The 22,432-nt window shown below is 44.9% G+C and overlaps 2 protein-coding genes across 2 annotated transcripts; both read left to right on the forward strand.

Moving 5' to 3' along the window:
• The first annotated feature begins 16,866 nt into the window (after positions 1 to 16,866).
• Positions 16,867 to 17,965, forward strand: LOC123091334 (uncharacterized). The gene is made up of 2 exons (XM_044512854.1): positions 16,867 to 17,397; positions 17,482 to 17,965. The coding sequence occupies exons 1-2, from the start codon at positions 17,212 to 17,214 to the stop codon at positions 17,866 to 17,868; spliced, it is 573 nt and encodes a 190-aa protein (XP_044368789.1). The 5' UTR covers positions 16,867 to 17,211; the 3' UTR covers positions 17,869 to 17,965.
• Positions 17,966 to 20,573: 2,608 nt separating this feature from the next.
• Positions 20,574 to 22,019, forward strand: LOC123122436 (uncharacterized). Its single transcript, XM_044542984.1, has 3 exons — positions 20,574 to 21,218; positions 21,299 to 21,454; positions 21,588 to 22,019. Exons 1-3 carry the CDS (start codon positions 21,147 to 21,149, stop codon positions 22,017 to 22,019), a joined length of 660 nt encoding a protein of 219 aa, XP_044398919.1. The 5' UTR covers positions 20,574 to 21,146.
• Positions 22,020 to 22,432: the final 413 nt, after the last annotated feature.

Below are 22,432 nucleotides of genomic sequence, written 5' to 3' on the forward strand. Positions count from 1 at the left end.
GGGCCGGACTGTATAGGAACTATCAGTAGCTTACAGGATGTGGACGTATCTTTGTTTGAAGCAGAATTGGGCCACCATCCATCACAGATCTGGCGGGCTATTCTGGACGGGAGAGACATTATGGTGCAAGGACTAGTAAGGAGAATTGGCAACGGTGAAACTACCGACATATGGCTTGACAATTGGCTACCTCGCTCACTTATAAAGAGACCGATCACATCTCTTATCCAACATCCGCCATAGAAAGTTTCAGAACTAATCAACCACGCTACATCCTCGTGGAATGAACAGCTAGTTCGGTCAACCTTTATACCAATTGATGCGGAGGCAATATTGCAGATCCCACTTTGACCTTTATACCAATTGATGCGGAGGCAATATTGCAGATCCCACTTTGCACCAGACAGATTGACGACTTTTGGGCATGGAGCGAAGATAGGCGGGGGATATTCTCGGTGAGAACCGCCTATAGGATGATTCAGCAGAGAAAATTAAGTCGTGAAGCTTGGTTATATGAGCAAGATGGGTCTTCTCACACACACACAGATGGCGTGAAGGAAATATGCCCTAGAGGCAATAATAAAGTTATTATTTATTTCCTTATATCATGATAAATGTTTATTATTCATGCTAGAATTGTATTAACCGGAAACATAATACTTGTGTGAATACATAGACAAACAAAGTGTCACTAGTATGCCTCTACTTGACTAGCTCGTTAATCGAAGATGGTTATGTTTCCTAACCATAAACAAAAGAGTTGTTATTTGATTAACGGGATCACATCACTAGGAGAATGATGTGATTGACATGACCCATTCCATTAGCTTAGCACCCGATCGTTTAGTATGTTGCTATTGCTTTCTTCATGACTTATACATGTTCCTATGACTATGAGATTATGCAACTCCCGTTTACCGGAGGAACACTTTCTGTGCTACCAAACGTCACAACGTAACTGGGTGATTATAAAGGAGCTCTACAGGTGTCTCCAAAGGTACATGTTGGGTTGGCTTATTTCGTGATTAGGATTTGTCACTCCGATTGTCGAAGAGGTATCTCTGGGCCCTCTCGATAATGCACATCACATAAGCCTTGCAAGCATTGCAACTAATGAGTTAGTTGTGAGATGATGTATTACGGAACGAGTAAAGAGACTTGCCAGTAACAAGATTGAACTAGGTATTAAGATACCGACGATCGAATCTCGGGCAAGTAACATACCGATGACAAAGGGAACAACGTATGTTGTTATGCGGTCTGACTGATAAAAGATCTTCGTAGAATATGTAGGAGCCAATATGAACATCCAGGTTTCGCTATTGGTTATTGACCGAAGACGTGTCTCGGTCATGTTTATATTGTTCTCGAACCCGTAGGGTTCGCACACTTAAGGTTACGATGACAGTTATATTACGAGTTTATGCATTTTGATGTACCTAAGTTTGTTTGAAGTCCCAGATGTGATCACGGACATGACGAGGAGTCTCGAAATGGCCGAGACATAAAGATTGATATATTGGAAGCCTATATTTGGATATCGGAAGTGTTCCGGGTGAAATCGGGATTTTACCGGAGTACCGGGAGGTTACCGGAACCCCCCAGGAGGTATATGGGCCTTAGTGAGCCTTAGTGGAAGAAGAGTAGAGGCGGCCAGGGCTGGGCCGCGCGCCCCTCCACCCCTAGTCTGAATAGGACAAGGAGAGAGGGGCCGGCGCCCCCTCCTTCTCTCTCTCTCTTTTCCCACCTCACGTATCCTATTCCAACTAGGAAAAGGGGGGAGTCCTACTCCCGGAGGGAGTAGGACTCCTCCTGGCGCGCCCTATGATGGCCGGCCGACCTCCCCCTCTTGAACCTTTATATACGGAGGCAGGGGCACCCCATAGAGACACAAGTTGATCCACGTGATCATATTCTTAGCCGTGTGCGGTGCCCCCTTCCACCATAGTCCTCGATAATATTGGAGCGGTGCTTAGGCGAAGCCCTGGGACGGTAGTACATCAAGATCGTCACCACGCCGTCGTGCTGACGGAACTCTTCCCCGACACTTTGCTAGATCGGAGTCCGGGGATCGTCATCGAGCTGAACATGTGCTAGAACTCGGAGGTGCCGTAGTTTCGGTGCTTGATCGGTCGGGCCATGGAGACGTCCGACTACATCAACCAAACGCTTCCGTTGTCGATCTACAAGGGTACGTAGATCATACTCTCCCCTCTCGTTGCTATGCATCACCATGATCTTGCGTGTGCGTAGGAATTTTTTTGAAATTACTACGTTACCCAACAGTGGCATCCGAGCCTAGGTTTTATATGTTGATGTTATATGCACGAGTAGAACACAAGTGAGTTGTGGGCGATATAATTCATACTGCTTACCAGCATGTCATACTTTAGTTCGGCGGTATTGTTGGACGAAGCGGCACGGACCGACATTACGCGTACACTTACGCGAGACCGGTTCTCCCAACGTGCTTTGCACATAGGTGGCTTGCGGGTGACAGTTTCTCCAACTTTAGTTGAACCAAGTGTGGCTACGCCCGGTCCTTGCGAAGGTTAAAACAACACCAACTTGACAAACTATCGTTGTGGTTTTTGATGCGTAGGTAAGATTGGTTCTTGCTTAAGCCCGTAGCAGCCACGTAAAACTTGCAACAACAAAGTAGAGGACGTCTAACTTGTTTTTGCAGGGCATGTTGTGATGTGATATGGTCAAGATATGATGCTAAATTTTATTGTATGAGATGATCATGTTTTGTAACCGAGTTATCGGCAACTGGCAGGAGCCATATGGTTGTCGCTTTATTGTATGCAATGCAATCGCCCTATAATGCTTTACTTTATCACTAAGCGGTAGCGATAGTTGTAGAAGCATAAGATCGGCGAGACAACAACGATGCTACGATGGAGATCAAGGTGTCGCGCCGGTGACAATGGTGATCACGATGGTGCTTCGAGGATGGAGATCACAAGCACAAGATGATGATGGCCATATCATATCACTTATATTGTTTGCATGTGATGTTTATCTTTTATGCATCTTATCTTGCTTTGATTGACGGTAGCATTATAAGATGATCTCTCACTAAATTTCAAGATAAAAGTGTTCTCCCTGAGTATGCACCGTTGCCAAAGTTCGTCGTGCCCAGACACCACGTGATGATCGGGTGTGATAAGCTCTACGTCCATCTACAACGGGTGCAAGCCAGTTTTGCACACGCAGAATACTCAGGTTAAACTTGACGAGCGTAGCATATGCAGATATGGCCTCAGAACACTGAGATCAAAAGATCGAGCGTGAATCATATAGTAGATATGATCAACATAGCGATGTTCACCATTGAAAACTACTCCATTTCACGTGATGATCGATTTTGGTTTAGTTGATTTAGATCACGTGATCACTTAGATGATTAGAGGGATGTCTATCTAAGTGAGAGTTCTTAAGTAATATGATTAACTGAACTTAAATTTATCATGAACTTAGTCCTGGTAGTATTTTGCAAATTATGTTGTAGATCAATAGCTCGCGTTGTTGCTTCCCTGTGTTTATTTTGATATGTTCCTAGAGAAAATTGTGTTGAAAGATGTTAGTAGCAATGATGTGGATTGGATCCGTGATCTGAGGTTTATTCTCATTGCTGCACAGAAGAATTATGTCCTTGATGCACCGCTAGGTGATGGACCTATTGTAGGAGCAGATGCAGACGTTATGAACGTTTGGCTAGCTCAATATGATGACTACTTGATAGTTTAGTGCACCATGCTTAATGGCTTAGAATTGGGACTTCAAAGACGTTTTGAACGTCATGGAGCATATGAGATGTTCCAGGAGTTGAAGTTTATATTTCAAGCAAATACCCGAGTTGAGAGATATGAAGTCTCCAACAAGTTCTATAGCTAAAAGATGAAGGAGAATCGCTCAACTAGTGAGCATGTGCCCAGATTGTCTGAGTACTACAATCGCTTGAATCAAGTGGGAGTTAATCTTCCAGATAAGATAGTGATTGACAGAATTCCCTAGTCACCATCACCAAGTTAGTAGAACTTCGTGATGAACTATGATATGCAAGGGATAACGGAAACGATTTCCAAGCTCTTCGTAATGCGGAAATTGACGAAGGTAGAAATCGAGAAAAACATCAAGTGTTGATGGTAGACAAGACCACTAGTTTCAAGAAAAGGGCAGAGGGAAGAAGGGGAACTTCAAGAAGAACAACAAGCAAGTTGCTGCTCAAGTGAAGAAGCCCAAGTCTGGTCCTAAGCCTGAGACTAAGTGCTTCTACTGCAAAGGGACTGGTCACTGGAAGCAGAACTACCCCAAGTGATTGGCGGATAAGAAGGATGGCAAAGTGAACATAAGTATATTTGATATACATGTTATTGATGTGTACTTTACTAGTGTTTATAACAACCCCTCAGTATTTGATACTAGTTCAGTTGCTAAGATTAGTAACTCGAAACGGGAGTTGCAGAATAAACAGAGACTAGTTAAGGGTGAAGTGACGATGTGTGTTGGAAGTGGTTCCAAGATTGATATGATCATCATCGCACACTCCCTATACTTCCGGGATTAGTGTTGAACCTGAATAAGTGTTATTTGGTGTTTGCGTTGAGCATGAATATGATTTGATCATGTTTATTGTAATACGATTATTCATTTAAGTAAGAGAATAAATTGTTGTTTTGTTTACATGAATAAAACCTTATATGGTTACACACCCAATGAAAATAGTTCGTTGGATCTCGATCGTAGTGATACACATAATCATAAATTTGAAACCAAAAGATGCAAAGTTAATAATGATAGTGCAACTTGTTTGTAGCACTGCCGTTTAGGTCATATTGGTGTAAAGCGCATGAAGAAACTCCATGCTGATGGGATTTTGGAATCACTTGATTATGAATCACTTGATGCTTGCGAACCATGCCTCATGGGCAAGATGACTAAGACTCCGTTCTCCGGAGCGAGCAACTGACTTATTGGAAATAATACATACTGATGTATGCGGTCCGATGAGTGTTAAGGCTCACGACAAGTATCGTTATTTTCTGAACTTCACAGATGATTTGAGCAGATATGGGTATATCTACTTGATGAAACATAAGTCTGAAACATTTGAAAAGTTCAAAGAATTTCAGAGTGAAGTGGAAAAACATCGTGACAAGAAAATAAAGTTTCTACGATCTGATCGCGGAGACAAGTATTTGAGTTACGAGTTTGGTCTTCAATTAAAACAATATGGAATAGTTTCACAAACTCATGCCACATGGAACACCACAGCATAATGGTGTGTCCGAACGTCATAACCGTACTTTATTGGATATAGTACAATCTATGATGTTTCTTACCAATTTACCACTATCGTTTTGGGGTCACGCATTAGAGACAGCTGCATTCACGTTAAATAGGGCACCATCAAAAATCCGTTGAGAGGACGCCTTATGAACTGTCGTTTGGCAAGAAACCAAAGTTGTCGTTTCTTAAAGTTTGGGGTTGCGATGCTTATATGAAAAAGTTTCATCCTAATAAGCTCAAACCCAAATCGGAGAAATATGTCTTCATAGGATACCCAAAGGAGACAGTTGGGTACACCTTCTATCACAGATTCGAAGGCAAGACATTCGTTGCTAAGAATGGATCCTTTCTAGAGAAGGAGTTTCTCTCAAAAGAAGTGAGTGGGAAGAAAGTAGAACTTGATGAGGTAACTGTACCTGCTCCATAATTGGAAAGTAGTTCATCATAGAAATCTGTTCCTGTGACTCCTGCACCAATTAGTGAGGAAGATAATGATGATGATCATGTAACTTCGGATCAAGTTACTACCAAACCTCGTAGGTCAACCAGAGTGAGATCCGCACCAGAGTGGTACGGTAATCCTATTCTGGAGGTCATGTTACTTGACCATGACGAACCTACGAACTATGAGGAAGCGATGATGAGCCCAGATTCCGATAAATGGCTTGATGCCATGAAATCTGAGATAGGATCCATGTATGAGAACAAAGTGTGGACTTTGGTGGACTTGCCCGATGATCGGCAAGCCATTGATAATAAATGGATCTTCAAGAAGAAGACTGACACCGACGGTAATATTACTGTCTACAAAGCTCGACTTGTCGCAAAAGGGTTTCGGCAAGTTCAAGGGGTTGACTACGATGAGACCTTCTCACCCGTAGCGATGCTTAAGTCTGTCCGAATCATGTTAGCAATTGCCGCATTTTATGATTATGAAATTTGGCAGATGGATGTCAAAACTGCATTCCTGAATGGATTTCTAGAAGAAGAGTTGTATATAATGCAACCGGAAGGTTTTGTCGATCCAAAGGGAGCTAACAAAGTGTGCAAGCTCCAGCGATCCATTTATGGACTGGTGCAAGCATCTCGGAGTTGGAATATACGCTTTGATAAGTTGATCAAAGCATATAGTTTTATACAGACTTGCGGTGAAGCCTGTATTTACTAGGAAGTGAGTGGGAGCACTACAACATTTCTGATAAGTATATGTGAATGACATATTGTTGATCAGAGATAATGTAGAATTATTCTGCAAAGCATAAATGAGTGTTTGAAAGGAGTTTTTCAAAGAAAGACCTTGGTGAAGCTGCTTACATATTGAGCATCAAGATCTATAGAGATAGATTAAGACGCTTGATAAGTTTTTTCAATGAGTACATACCTTGACAAGATTTTGAAGTAGTTCAAAATGGAACAGTCAAATAAAGAGTTATTGCCTGTGTTGCGAGGTGTGAAATTGAGTAAGACTCAAAGCCCGACCACGGCGGAAGATAGAAATAGAATGAAAGTCATTCCCTATGGCTCAACCATAGGTTCTATAAAGTATGCCATGCTGTGTACCAGATCTATTGTATACCCTACATTGTGTTAAGCAAGGGAGTACAATAGTGATCTAAGAGTAGATCACTGGACAACGGTCAAAATTATCCTTAGTAGAATAAGGAAATATTTCTCAATTATGGAGGTGACAAAAAGGTTCGTCGTAAAAAGTTACGTCGATGTAAGTTTTGACACAGATCTGGATGACTCTAAGTCTCGATCTAGATACATATTGAAAGTGAGAGCAATAAGCTAGAGTAGCTCCGTGCAGAGCATTGTTGACATAGAAATTCGCAAAATACTTACGGATCTAAATGTGACAGACCCGTTGACTAAAATTATCTCACAAGCAAAACATGATCACACCTTAGTACTCTTTGGGTGTTAATCACATAGCGATGTGAACTAGATTACTGACTCTAGTAAATCCTTTGGGTGTTGATCACATATCGATGTGAACTATGGGTGATAATCACATGGTGATGTGAACTATTGCTGTTAAATCACATGGCGATGTGAACTAGATTATTGACTCTAGTGCAAGTGGGAGACTGAAGGAAATATGCCCTAGAGGCAATAATAAAGTTATTATTTATTTCCTTATATCATGATAAATGTTTATTATTAATGCTAGAATTGTATTAACCGGAAACATGATACTTGTGTGAATACATAGACAAACAAACTGTCACTAGTATGCCTCTACTTGACTAGCTCGTTAATCGAAGATGGTTATGTTTCCTAACCATAAACAAAAGAGTTGTTATTTGATTAACGGGATCACATCATTAGGAGAATGATGTGATTGACATGACCCATTCCATTAGCTTAGCACCCGATCGTTTAGTATGTTGCTATTGCTTTCTTCATGACTTATACATGTTCCTATGACTATGAGATTATGCAACTCCCGTTTGCCGGAGGAACACTTTGCGTGCTACCAAACGTCACAACGTAACTGGGTGATTATAAAGGAGCTCTACAGGTGTCTCCAAAGGTACATGCTGGGTTGGCGTATTTCGAGATTAGGATTTGTCACTCTGATTGTCGGAGAGGTATCTCTGGGCCCTCTCAGTAATGCACATCACATAAGCCTTGCAAGCATTGCAACTAATGAGTTAGTTGTGAGATGATATATTACGAAACGAGTAAAGAGACTTGCCGGTAACGAGATTGAACTAGGTATTAAGATACCGACGACCGAATCTTGGGCAAGTAACATACTGATGACAAAGGGAACAACGTATGTTGTTATGCGGTCTGACCGACAAAAGATCTTCGTAGAATATGTAGGAGCCAATATGAACATCCAGGTTTCGCTATTGGTTATTGATCGGAGACGTGTGTCGGTCATGTCTACATTGTTCTCGAACCCGTAGGGTCCGCACGCTTAAGGTTACGATGACAGTTATATTATGAGTTTATGCATTTTGATGTACCGAAGTTTGTTCGGAGTCCCGGATGTGATCACGGACATGACGAGGAGTCTCGAAATGGTCGAGACATAAAGATTGATATATTGGAAGCCTATATTTGGATATCGGAAGTGTTCCGGGTGAAATCGGGATTTTACCGGAGTACCGGGAGGTTACCGGAACCCCCCGGGAGGTATATGGGCCTTAGTGGGCCTTAGTGGAAGAAGAGTAGAGGCGGCCAGGGCTGGGCCGCGCGCCCCTCCACCCCTAGTCCGAATAGGACAAGGAGAGAGGGGGCCGGCGCCCCCTCCTTCTTTCTCTCTCTCTCTCTCTCTTTTCCCACCTCACGAATCCTATTCCAACTCGGAAACGAGGGGAGTCCTACTCCCGGAGGGAGTAGGACTCCTCTTGGCGCGCCCTATGATGGCCGGCCGACCTCCCCCTCTTGAACCTTTATATACGGAGACAGGGGCACCCCATAGAGACACAAGTTGATCCACGTGATCATATTCTTAGCCGTGTGCGGTGCCCCCTTCCACCATAGTCCTCAATAATATTGTAGCGGTTCTTAGGCGAAGCCCTGCGACGGTAGTACATCAAGATCGTCACCACGCCGTCGTGCTGACGGAACTCTTCCCCAACACTTTGCTGGATCGGAGTCCGGGGATCGCCATCGAGCTGAACGTATGCTAGAACTCGGAGGTGCCGTAGTTTCGGTGCTTGATCGGTCGGGCCGTGGAGACGTACGGCTACATCAACCAAACGCTTCCGTTGTCTATCTACAAGGGTACGTAGATCATACGCTCGTTCCCTAACATGGCGATGGTTGGACAAGACTTTGGGGAATCAAGGTACCATCAAAGCTCAAGGTCTTTCTGTGGAGATTTGCTAGGCGTACCACTCCGACGGCCGCACTTTTGCATCACCGAAACATGGCGGATTCAGCCGCGTATTGCCTATGCAGAGCTGAAGACACTTGGAGACACGCGTTGTTAAACTGCACTGTTTCTCGAAGCGCATGGGCACCGTCTTCTGAACATATTATTGATGTGCTGAACAGAAACGAGGAACCAGATCCGAAGAGGTGGCTTTTCTTCATGCAAGAGGCGCTACCTAATGATGAGTTTACAAACTTTGTGGTCACTCTTTGGGCACTGTGGGGAGCACGCTGCATGGCAATCTATGAGCATATCAATCAGAGCCCGTCTTCTGTTCAAGCATTTGTACACTCATACGTGAATGAACTCAACGCATTGCAGTCCATCAAATCGACTCAGATCGCAAGACCTGCGCCACGACGATCAGGTTGGATCGCTCCACCTGGGGGGCTGGCAAAGTTTAATGTTGATGCTGCAGTGGGGAGAGGAAGAGGACATGGAGCTGTAGCAGCGATTTCTAGAGATTCAGATGGACACTTCTTGGGAGCCTCGACTGTGTGGTCTTCAGAGGTATATCAGAACCGGCGACTCTCGAATGCATGGCGATCAGGGAGGCTCTAGCTCTAGCTGATGATTTGAACGTGGCAAACATCCAGGTGGCCTCCGATGCGAAGGTGGTGGTACAAGATATCCAAGAGAAGAACCCGACAGAGTATGATGCGATCATACATGAAATAATAGAGCATACACTATCTTTCCAAGTCTGTAATATTTCTCACGAATTTAGGAGCTCGAATATCGAGGCTCACAAGCTCGCGAAGCATGCATTATCCCTTTCGGCTGGCCGACATGTTTGGTTGGGACAGCCGGACGGTCTCTCTTTCGTCCCTGTAAACATTGTGACGTCGGAATAAAAAGCTTTGGGGTTTGTCTCAAAAAAAGAGAGAGAAGGAAATAGCGGCCAGGCCATCCGTGCCACATTCCTCAATTGCAGGCCGGAGTATATATGGTTTTCCTGTTAGCTGATGAAGCAACTCGTGAGGACACCAATATCCGGAGGAGGCGAATTCACGGCAACTCCTGAGCCGTCAGCTACCAAATTCAGGCTGACCAACTCTTCTCGGGCCTCGGCCGATCTACGCGGGAGCAATGGGGCCATGGGGGCGAGTTCATTCTCCTCTTTTCCTTGGCGGATCTTTTGTTTTCAGAGAGAACACGTTATATAGATCTGTAATCAAAGTTGAAAATTTTCCACTTCTACATCAAAATTGTAGTATATTTGATAATTGCAATTTTTGGGTTGCAAACGAATATGTCAAGTCTGAGTGTCTTGCGCCGTTGAAATTACATGCTTGCAACTGTCTAGATGTTGCGTATCGGAGAATATCATTTTTTTTGCTTATTTGCGACTAGTGTGGAATCAACTCTAATTTGTATTCATGCCAAATGCAGAAAGGCAAGAAAGTTGATGCGCTCAGCGTATTGCCTGATGACGTTCTGGTCAACATTCTTGACCGACCCACTGTCCGCGATGCTGCAAGAACCAGCATCCTCTCCAGACGGTGGACTAAACTCTGCGCCAAGCTGTCTTGGCTTATAATAAGCGCTTAGCACTTCCTGCCCAAGGGCGTGTCATGCACCGACATCTCTGATGTTGAATTGGTTCGCATCGATGAAGCCGTGGTTCAAGCGATAGAGAGCATACTGACACGCAGAAATCCTGGAGAACACACCATCCGCCAATTTTTTGTCCAAAAGGACCCACTGGCAAACAGAATTGCCAAAAAGGACCACATGCCGAAAACATTGCCAAAAAGGACCCCCTCACTAGTGGCGGCAGGCGACACGTGTCACCTGCCGCCACGCCAGGAGGCGGCGGGCCCTGCCGCCACAACAGGAGGCGGCCGCGCGGGGTATAACGTTATCTGCACAGTGTCTATCGCCGGGACGGAACGGGGCGGGCCTTGCGGGCCCTGCCGCCACAAGACGAGGCGGCCGGCGCTGGTCCTGTCGCTCGCAGGCCGACAGACTCTTATGCACGGAAAGCGAGACGTGGGCCAGACCGCCACTGTAGGGGGGCGGCGACACTGTTGCTGCTGCATGCGCGCCGACAGCCTCACTGTTGCAGACAACGCTAATTCCCACGCGCGGGAATCCGATGCTGTAGAGGGCGGGAATCTACGCCTTTTATTTCTTTATTCGCGATGATTCTGCTGCCCGTGAGCTGGCTTTTGCGTCTGCTTTGTATGCACCCGCACTGATTCCGCTGTGTTGCTGCCTAGGGACTCAACTGCCTTTTGCTTGAGTGGACGTGACGGCACTACGGGAATCATTCACCCAGTGCTGGCTTTTGCTTCAAAGGACGCGATGGCACTGCAGAAATACACTCACTCGCTGCGGGAATCCGAGGCTGTGGTAGGTGAGTTTATCCTGTTGTGCCGACACTACAGGAATCCTCTTCCTTTTATATACTACGCTTCTGCTCCGTGCGCAAGCACACTGTCTCTGGCCTCCTCTTCTGCTCTCTAAGTGGTAAGAACAGAGAGAAAGAAATACTCACTAAGCACTTTCACTCGTGATTTAGGGCGATTTAGAGTTGTATTTTGAATATGCTGAAGTGGAAGAAAAGATAGATGAAGGCAAGGTCTATCCATTTTTGTTGGTTTCGTTCGCATGCATGATGTTTTTACTCTTTTTGTTTAGTTCATAACTATGTATTCTCTGTTTTGTTAGGCATTATTTCATCACTTTTTGGAGTCATTTAGAGCTTTAGGAGTACGATTTGCCTAGTGAAGTGAACTACGAAGTTGAAGATCAAGGTATGAGTTTTGCAATAAATTGATTTTTTTGTGCATGCAGGGTGGTAATTAGTTAGTCTTTTAACTCATCATTAGCTATGCAATGTTAGTGCTTAGAGGTTAGAAATAATTTCAGACGACAGATGTAGCATTTATAATATATTTTTTAGAAGAGTAGGTTGAAGATGTTTTATCAATGTTAGGTGCGTCCATTAGTATTGACATGCGAGAAATCTTAATACGGTAATTAAGAAAAACTTATACTGTAATTGTTCATTGCATGTGGTATGTTATTTCATGTGGTATGTTTATTAATAAGTCTATAGTTAGAAAGCCGTAGGTCTACTTTGTTATGTCGCAATAATCTAAATTTTATATATTACGATAATGTGCTAATGTACTTGATGATGTATGTAATTAGGTAAAATACTTCATCTTAATAGCAAACAAGGAGGAGATGACGTGATTGAAGAAATTGTGTTTCCATCTTCGCTGTCCCTTTTGTGGTGATGACCACATACATGCAAGTGCTATTTTCATACTTTTGATAGCAGAAAGAAAAATCCATGTGTAATATTGATGTTTATATGATAATAGGTTGACTGTGTTCATATAATACTGGTGACGGATATTTATTCGAACTATTTGGACTCTTAATTGCATTCGCAAGCACATCCATATTGGAGCTAAGGTATAAAATGACACCTTAATGTTGTTAATATTTTTTATATTGATGTACTGTTGTGAATAATGTGCATGCCCCTGCAAATATTATTATTTGTAAATAAATGATTGTTATCGTATGATATGAAAAAAAATTATAAAGCCGGAAGAAATTAAATGTTTTACTCATATGATATTAAAATGTTATTATCGTACTATTATGTTTTGTGGTTGTTTGAATAACGAGTAATTACCCTCGGTTTTGTCATAACCTGTTGTAAGAAAATTAGCTTTTACTAGTAGTCGTTTTTTCAAAAGCTCGGTTTTTGCATGTTACGAGAACCAGTTTACGATATTTTAGGAGTAGTTAGAGAAAAGCAAACAGAGTTTTAGTTTGTGACGCTAGTAGACGAGTTTGAGAACAATTAGATCTCTAAATACTAGTTAACCAAACAACCCCGGAAAGTCTAAGCAAATGATTCTAGAAACAAACCGAATATTTGTAACGAAAATACGATTATTATTTTAGTCGTATGATATGTATGTTGTCATCGTACTACTACTAAATGTTCTGTTACTAATTGTTTGCAATGTAAATATGTATGTTGGTTAGGTACTATGGAAAATTTAGTAGTGTACTATGGGAACGTCTTACGCGACGGTCCATTGGGGGTGGATGTGTCCTTGTGTGAGTCGACTACAGTTGTAGTGAGAGACATGGTCAACGTGGGTTACACAACAGTTAAAAGGTGCATCCGAGCGGTGTTTGGCCCAGAGATGCAGGAGAAAAAAAATGACAATGGAGGCCTTCGTCGTTGACGGAGGAAATGATGGGACAGTTGCCCGTTGGGGTTTGCGGCCGGTCACAGGTGATCGGTCGTGGGGGTCGTACATGAGGTTTGCAAGCAATCCCAATAACTCAATGTATGGTCAGCCGATGGTGTATGTGGAGTTCATTTCAGTCACTGATGTTGCCGGATGCAGTAGCAGGGGTGGTGAGGTCGAGTTGGCCATCACATCAGCCCCTAGCGTCGGCCCATCGGAACCGACGGGCGGCCAGCCTGTGTATGACACAGGATATTGGTCTGCGGCCGTTGACATGAGCGAACACGTGGAGGGATTGCTGGAGGCGCTAGATGATGATGATCATTCTTCTGCGTCTTCAGAGTCAAGCGAAGAAGAAGATGTTCCTCCTCAGAGGGCGGTCGCGGCGGCACTGCAACCTGGGTTTTTACAGGATATGAGCATCACCAATGAATTTCACTCTGCTTCTGGCCTAGGAGCAGGGAGCCTGGAGGTTGGGTAAGTTTTCCCCAGACAAGAAGTCTGCTTACCAGGCAATGGGTAGCTATGCAATCGGCATCCACCGCCAACATAGAGTGAAGCAGTCTGATAAAAAAGAGTTGAAGGTCATATGCATCCACACCGCGAAAGGTTGCCGCGGAAGAGTTCTCGCTAGACTGAAGCCTGGGGTATGTCAGTCATGGCATATCACAAAAATAGTGGAGCATACCTGTGAGCAAACTGAGACTCTTTCAGATCACTGCAATGTGACAGCAAAATATGTGGCACAGACGATGGAAACAATTGTGTAGGGAAGTCTCAACATTAGTGTTAGGGCTCTGCAAAAAGATGCAGGGGATCTAATTGGATTCCCTGTTAGCTACAGCAAGGCTAGGCGTGCGAAGGAAAATATATTCAAGAACTTGTATGGTACCTATGAGGAGGCATATTCTTATGCCCCTAGAATGCTTCATCAAATAGCAAGTGCTAATAGGGGGACTCAAGTTTAGCGGAGAGAACGTCCAAACCCAATGAACCTGGGTGAGCTAATCCTGGACCGCTTATTCTAGACATTCGCCCAGACTATACAAGCCTTCAGGCACTATCGCCCGGTATTATCTGTTGATGGTACCTTTCTCACTGGAAAGTACAAGGGCACACTATTGGTGGTGATTGCAGCGGATGCAAATAATCAGCTTCTTCCTATTGCATATGCATTGGTCGAGAGCGAGAACAAAGATAGCTGGTTGTGGTTCCTGAGCTGCATGAAGATTGGTGTCGTGAAAGAGCGTAAAGGTGTTTGCATCATCTCTGATCGCAACACTGGATTATTAAGCGCTCTTGAAATAATTAAGGCGTCGGAAGAAGAGTGGGGATGGCCCGATCTAGAGGAAAGGTGGTGCATGAGGCATTTGACAGCAAACTTTTACTCCAAATTCAAAAACAAGGATTGGTTCAAGTTATTCAAGAGGATGTGCATGAAAAAAATTGAAGCCAAAATGAATGCGATCTGGGCAGGTATCAATGCTGAGATCGACCGCGCGGCCTTGCCGCAGAGAGAAGACCGGAGGGGTCGTGGGACGCCCATAAATTTGAGCCAGTGGATCCGCGAGAATTGCCCTCATTTGGACAAGTGGGCGCAGGCTCACGACACCGGGGCTCGGTATGGAATAATGACCAGCAACATGTCAGAGGTGTACAATGGTGTTCTTAAAGGGGTGCGAGCACTGCCTATCACAACCCTAATTGAAGAAACTTGGAACCGGACCCTGTCATACTTTGCAGACAGGGCCACCGTCGCCAAAGCACAAGTTGAATTGAACAAGCCATGGTCCGAGAAGATGCAAAGACATCTGGACGAGAAAGCAAAGAAGTCCCAAAGTCATGGCTACAGGAAAGTGGACGCACTTAGGAATAAGTGGGAGGTCAATGTGCGAGCCAAGTACGTTAAGGGTCACCACAGAGGATCAAAAAAGCAAGCTGTCACCCTTGGCTCAACCTCCTGTGAGTGCACTTATAACAAGCCCAAACTTGAGGGCTACCCTTGCAGTCATGTGCTCCGGGCGGCTGCTGATCAAAAAATCAGCGTCGAGCCATACATACCGCCATACTTCAACATGTACAATCTGTACAACACTTGGAATGGTGAGTTCTGGGCTTGGGGCATTGATATGAACTACAAAATGTTGTGGCCAGATGGGCCGAAATGGGTTCCGAACACCGACTTGATGAGAACCACAAAGGGACGACGTCAGTCTAGGCGTCATCGCAATGAAAAGACATCTGTTTGCGTATTTGTTGTGGCTCCTCGGGAATCTATTTCCAAATTCACATGGGGACGTTGTTGTCCCTGGTCTCATCTACATTGCAGAGAATATGGTAGATGAACCTTTACCCGAGCAGCCAAAATACAGCTTCGGTTCTGCCATGCTATCTCATACACACAGAGGCTTGTGTGATGCCACGCAAAAAACCTCTTTCGCACAAAAAGCTCCATTACTTTGTGTCGCCTATGAGTTTCTACAGTTGTGGTCCTGGGAATACCTCCCTGTAGGACGACCTCGTATAGTACAACCCGTATACCCATATGACTTTAGCGAGGGTGCCAGCGCAACTATGGCCACCAGGTGGACAAAGGCACGGAAACGTTGGTCTCCAGATATTGCGAAAAATTGTTACCCTATGTACCACCAGCAGTTTGAGATACTTGATGAGGCAGAAGTCACATGGAACCCGTGGACTCAGGACCAGCTACAAATGGTCTTTGATGCTCGACACTTCACACCAGGCATGTTGACCGATAGTGCATTCTGGCTGACTCGCTGCAACTTATTGTTCCTATGGTGTGTTGAGCCTTACAACCCAAAGCGTGTAATGAGACAGTTCGGTCTCTATCAAGAAATTCCACCACCTTTTCCCAGACGTATCGACGAGGAGACACATAAGTAAGATGTGACATCCCTAAATAGTTAGTGTCATTTTTAATTTACTAAACTCACACTTCGTTACATAATTTGCAGGCTAACCAATATGGGCAGGGGTTGGAGTTTATACGATTGGAGGGAAGAGAACATTGAATGGGTACACAAGTGGGAAAATGAAGCGCTAGCAGATATAGTGCATCAACTTAGGTATATTTTATTTACATTATTTTATGTACATTATTTTATTACGATGATCATACGATGCGTGAAGATGCTTTGCTTTCATCATAACAGTTTATGTAATTATTTAATTTTGCAGACCATACGATGGAAGTACAGATCAAGCGTACAAGCAGTGGTACTGCATGAACACACGTGCTAGCCTAGCCAGTCAGCCAACTACTATACCAACACATCTCACACACGAGGAGCAGGCGCGGAGACATGTTGAGCTGCATGCAGCTTATTATCATGACCAGATGGTAATCACTTATAACTTTTTTATGTCCATCATTTCATAATCATTTGAACTAAATAACATCCAAATATTGTTCAGCTTCAAAATTGCAATGAAGTAGGGCAGATGGCTACGGATAGCATGCCGGCCCAGGGCCCATCTCACAAGACATTCCAGAAACGTTTTCAACAATACGTGGCAAAGAAGTTCAGATGCGGTAGAGGCGACGACGTTGTCACTGGAGCATACAACATGCCGGTAGCGAGGTCAGCTAGACCGAGTGCGGCGCCGTCGTCCAGACCGAGCGAGGCGCGTACAAGCCATGGGCAGTGCGGGGAGGGTCCGAGTACTAGAACGACATTGCCACGACATGACTCATCTCTGCCACTGCATCGCTCTTTTTCGATGCAGCTTCGTCAGGGGCAGACTTCTTAGGACCATGGCACGGGCTTGGATTCGATGCCCGAGCAGTTTCTTTCCCCTAACCCATATGCGTACACAGGATATGATGCATACACCCAAGGTGAGGGATCTCAGCTGTATCTCTCCACGCGAGGGATCCCCATGCCCGAGGAGACTCGTGTACCAGATTTAAACCAGCACCACGTACAATGGCCAGACAGTATAGGAGAGGGATCTGATCAGGTAGTCATGTTTACATTTCAATGCATTTACAATGATATCATATATTATCCTCTAACAGTTTGTTTACAATGTTTTTATGTGCAGGACATACCTGATGTTAATTGGGGCGATGAGAACACCCAACGTGGCGTCAACACAGGCCTCCGGGGAGCATCACATGATCATGACGTCAACACAGGCCTCTGGGGAGCATCACATGATCATGGCGACACGGTTACATCATTAGTTACAGAGTTCTTCGGAGGGGACGTTATTGGCCCATCTTTTATCCCCGCGGAGTCACAACCATACGCCTACAATTACGCTTTAGGTTCGCAACAAGGATTCGCGACTCCACCACCTACGCAGGACTCGCAGACACATGAAGCCGAATTCGAGTACGGTCGCGGTCTTCGTGTAACTCGGCCACCTAATCGCTTGTCGCCTTCCGGTCGTAAGGAAAGTCCAGGTGGTCATCGTAAAGTAGAGTGATTCATCTATCCACATGCGCGACCCATTGTATCTACATATGTCTGTATCCGACTTTTCGATTTGAACATTTATGTATGCTGAAATAAAAGTGCACCAGTCAGGAACAATTTTTCCCGCCTATATCTCCCGCCATACTATCCCGCTCCACTCTTTTGCTTATGTTAGGCTGAAATGATTTTTTTTTAATTTTGGCTAATGAATACTGTGCAACCATTGCCCATCTTAGACATTGGAAAAATATATTTTCAGGCAACGCTTTCCCCTCAATATTTTCCCGCCAACGCTTTCCCTCCATATGTTCCCGCCACCCGTTTCCCGCCAACCCCTTCCCGCCATATCTTCCTGCCACCCGTTTCCCGCCAACCCCTTCCCGCCATATGTTCCCGCCAACCCTTTCCCGCCATACCGCAGTCGTTCTTTCCCGCCATTTTCTCCTCTCTACCTATAAAACCCCCTTCAGACGGAGGTTGATAATCATTCGAGTGTAGTGTAGGCGAGATGTCCCATTATCCTTTCGATCGTAGTTTTCACCTTGGGATGAGCAGCACTCTTCTGAGGCTAGCTACCGATTTCAAGATGGATAATAGGATAGTTCCATGGGACGAACTCACCGGTAGTGACACCATAATGAATGAGTTGGCTCACCAATTACGTAGGTCTGGATGGCCTGAAAGGACCTATGAGGAGGTACGCAAAGAACTTCTTAGGTTGAATGCAAGGTGGAAGAAGGTAGTGGAGCCGAAGAGTGAAACTTTTAGAAGGACTGCAGAAAAGCATCCATTTTTATGGACTGAGGAGAGCGAGGACGAAGATGATATCTTCATGCCGCCGCTTTCGGGTTCTGCATTGTCAAAGGGCAAGAGTTCTGCATCGTCCAAGGGCAAGAGTACTGCATCCTCGAAGGGCAAGAGTTCTTCATCGTCCAAGGGTAAGAGTTCTGCATCCTCGAAGGGCAAGATTTCTGCATCGATGGAGGATGACGATGATGCCTTCATGTAGTTTTTAAGTTGTATTCCAGTTGTACCGTTTAATTCAGATGTACTTGCATTATTAGTTTGTACTCTCTTATTGTAAGGCATTATGTTCTATCTTAATTTTATTTTGTAGTTGTTGCACGATGTTCGATAATTAGTGGAGGGAAAGAAAATGCCACTACTTTATTCTAAGACTATATTTTTTCCATCACGACAAGGTACAACTGAAAACAAGATACAACACGACAAGGTACAACTGAAAATAAGATACATCGTAGAATTTAAATAAAGCTACATTTAACTACTGAAATAAAGCTACATTAAACTGCAGAAATAAAGATACAAATGATTGCGAAATTTAAAATACTACCACAGGAATCTACTGAGTCCAACATGGATATTTTCCTTTTCCATCGCTAGCTTCTTCTGCTGTCTTGGCCTGACGAGCCCTTTCTTTCTTTCTCTGCCTCTCCGCCTCACGAGCCTCCTTTCGCTGTCGTTCCTGCTCCTCCATGCGATGAGCCTCTTCCCCGTTTTTCTTTCCTAAATCCTGAAAAAACCGGTGTTGCTCCGCATAGTATTCCTTTAACTCTCTCTCTTGCTCTGCTTTCTCCTCAGCTCCCGCCTTCTCGCGTCGCTCTTCCGCATAGAAACTATTTCACGAATCTCAGTCACTGCCCAAGTCGACATCTCTGTGTCAATCCAACGATAGTACATGTACAGAGGCGGAGGAGACTACAACAAGAAACCAGAATGTTATTAAAGAATCTATCAAAATACCAACAATATCTATTTGTGATGGTTAAAGCATACCGGAGGCTTGTCGTACTCTGAAATAGCTATGGGTGGATCTTCCTCATAATTGGTGCACATGAAAAACTTCATGCCCAACCAATCTGAAAAATCCGTAACCTCCTTCACCTTGCAAAGATCGCCACACCAACACCGCAGGACTGCCACCCCCGGAGGCAAACTTGCATTCTTCATTTTCCTCGGCCTAATGCTTTGATCCGAGCAAGGCAAACTCATACCGACTGAAAAAATGTGTTACACACTTTGCGTAGTGCCGATTTTGAGTATGGCTGGACGAGAGCCTCGGTGTCTCCTTTTATAAGCTCAGACGATAAATGATGGCGAGAAAATTAAGCGGGGAAATTTAGGATCCCTGTAGTGTCGGCACAACATCTTCCCGCAGCATCGGATTCCCAGTGCCATCGCATCCGCTGAGGCAAAAGAAGCAAAGCCAGGACTGATTCCCGGGCGAAAGAACCAAAAGCGTCCATATTCTCGCGCGTCGGAGTCACCGCCGTCAGTGTCGTTGTCGCGCCTCGGAATCAGCGCCGTTTACGCACTGTCGCGCGTGCAGCAGCACAAGACATGCCGCCTCGGCTGGTGGCGGCGTGACCCACCTGCTGGGCCCACGCGCAGCAGGCCGTGTCGGCCGGGGAGTGACAGCGGCAGCGGCGGCCGCCTCACCCGGTGGCGGCCGGGCCCACCTGGCGCGGCCCGTTCTGTCGCGGCACGCTGCACTGTGCAGAAGCCGTTGTGCCCCGCGCGGCCGCCTCCTGCGGTGGCGGCCGGGCCCGCCGCCTCATGGCGTGGCGGCAGGTGACACATGTCGCCTGCCGCCACTTGTGAGGGGGTCTCTTTTGTCAATTTCGTCCGTAGGGGGTCTCTTTTAGCAATTCCAGTGGGCAGAGGGTCTCTTTCGACAAAAAATCCTGAAGAGAGCATACTGACACGCAGAAATCCTGGAGAACACACCATCCGCCTTCTGTCGACCACGTTCTACTTGAGAGACGATGTCCCCATATCCATTGGGCATGCTGTTTGTCATGCCATGATGGCACACTTGGTCGAGGATGTCAAATTCAGTGTTATGACAGGGACGTATGACATCATTGACATGGTTGAGGATGATCTGGTCACCTCCGCGAGAAATTTCATGCTGTTCTTTGATGCCTGTCCAAGTGAGTTTGGTGGTCTCACTGCCCTCGACCTCGAGAATTTGAGATTTGGTGAATCAGACATATCCAATGTCCTCATCACTTGCAAGCGGTTGAAGCGTCTTCGTTTGTACAATTGCGACTCTGGTGATTGCAGCACACTGCCAGTTGAACATTCTCATCTCAGTGAGCTTAGTATTGTCCACTGTAGTCTCGAACGAGTTATGCTGAACTGGCTCCCTCAACTCACAAGGATGGTCTTTGAAGGCTGGCTGCAATTCCAAGATCCACTGTTCATTGTCATGTCCCATTGCTGGAGGCTGTAAGCCTCACAAATCTCAGCCTTAGTTACCACAAGATGGTGAAGTTAAGTGAGTTTCTTAGTGGTAGCTCTATACGAGACCTGAAGTTGCGATTTTGTTCCGAAAAGGTAAGTCGTGATTGCTGCTTTGCGAGCTGTGTGCCTTCACTTTTTCTCTGCCCATCTCATCATGTGCTTGTTCGTTGCAGATTTGGGTGCAGCCAGAATGTCCGACGCAATGTTTGGCATCTGTTTTCCGCCAACTAAGGTTTTTGAATATAGTTGATCTTCCTGAAGGGTATGATCTCACCTGGACAATGTATTTTCTTGAAGCTGCGCCCTTACTGAAGGAGCTATACATAACGGTATGTGTTTACCTAAAGATATTTTTTTTGGCCACATGGGCTTAAGTTTTTGCAATATTGTCTCACCAGATACCAAAGGTGGCTGCTCTATTGACAATTTATTTTCGTCTTTGCCCTTTTTGCTGCCATGCAGGTATGGGATCATGAGTGTAAAATGGAAATGGACGAGGAGAAGAGGAAAGAAGAATCATATAGTGAGAACAAGGGTGTAGAGTGGGACTCAGCCGCGGCAGATTTCCAACACCACAGTTTGGTCACACTCGTCATGTTTGGCTTTGAATCTGAAGATTGCTTTGTGAGTTATGTCAGACGTGTTCTCGCGGCGGCAGTCAATCTAGAGGATGTGTTCCTGTGTTGTGGGTTGGAGTGTGACAATTGCCCGGACAAGAAGCCTGGCAGGTACCCCTGGACTAAAAGGCAGAGGATCTCACTGAAGAAGAGAATGACCGCTGGGATTGAGTCGTTTGCCATATTTCACTATGCTACTAACATGAGGACTGATCATCTAAAAAGAAGGGAGTACCCAAAGTGCTCACTGCTGGAGGCAAAAAATGATTTTCTCTGAGGTAGAAAGGTGTTGATTTAACAGTGAAGTGTGTTACAAGTGTTGTCACTTTTGGTTGTTAGTTTGTTTTAGTTTTTATTGTGACCGCATGAACCGTATTATTAAGTTGTTAACACAAGAACTGTTATTATTTGCTTGCACTTTGCATCCAAGAACATCAGCACACAGCCATTAATTAGTGATGTGTATTTCTGGAGTCTTGAGAATAGTTTTTGTTTAATCAAGCTTGAAAAGGATTATATGAAATCTTGTTTTCAAATATCTCAACGGCAGAGTTCAACTTGTGACCACTGAAATTTGGTGACTCAGAAGCCTTTACCTAATTATTAGGTGCTGTCTGGAGCTTCAAAGTTCAGGTTGAGATTGCTTAGTGTTTTCGTGGAGCAGGATACAATTCTGCTATCTACCCTATG

This window comes from Triticum aestivum, chromosome 1A, assembly GCF_018294505.1.
Source record: "Triticum aestivum cultivar Chinese Spring chromosome 1A, IWGSC CS RefSeq v2.1, whole genome shotgun sequence".
NCBI lineage: Eukaryota > Viridiplantae > Streptophyta > Magnoliopsida > Poales > Poaceae > Triticum > Triticum aestivum.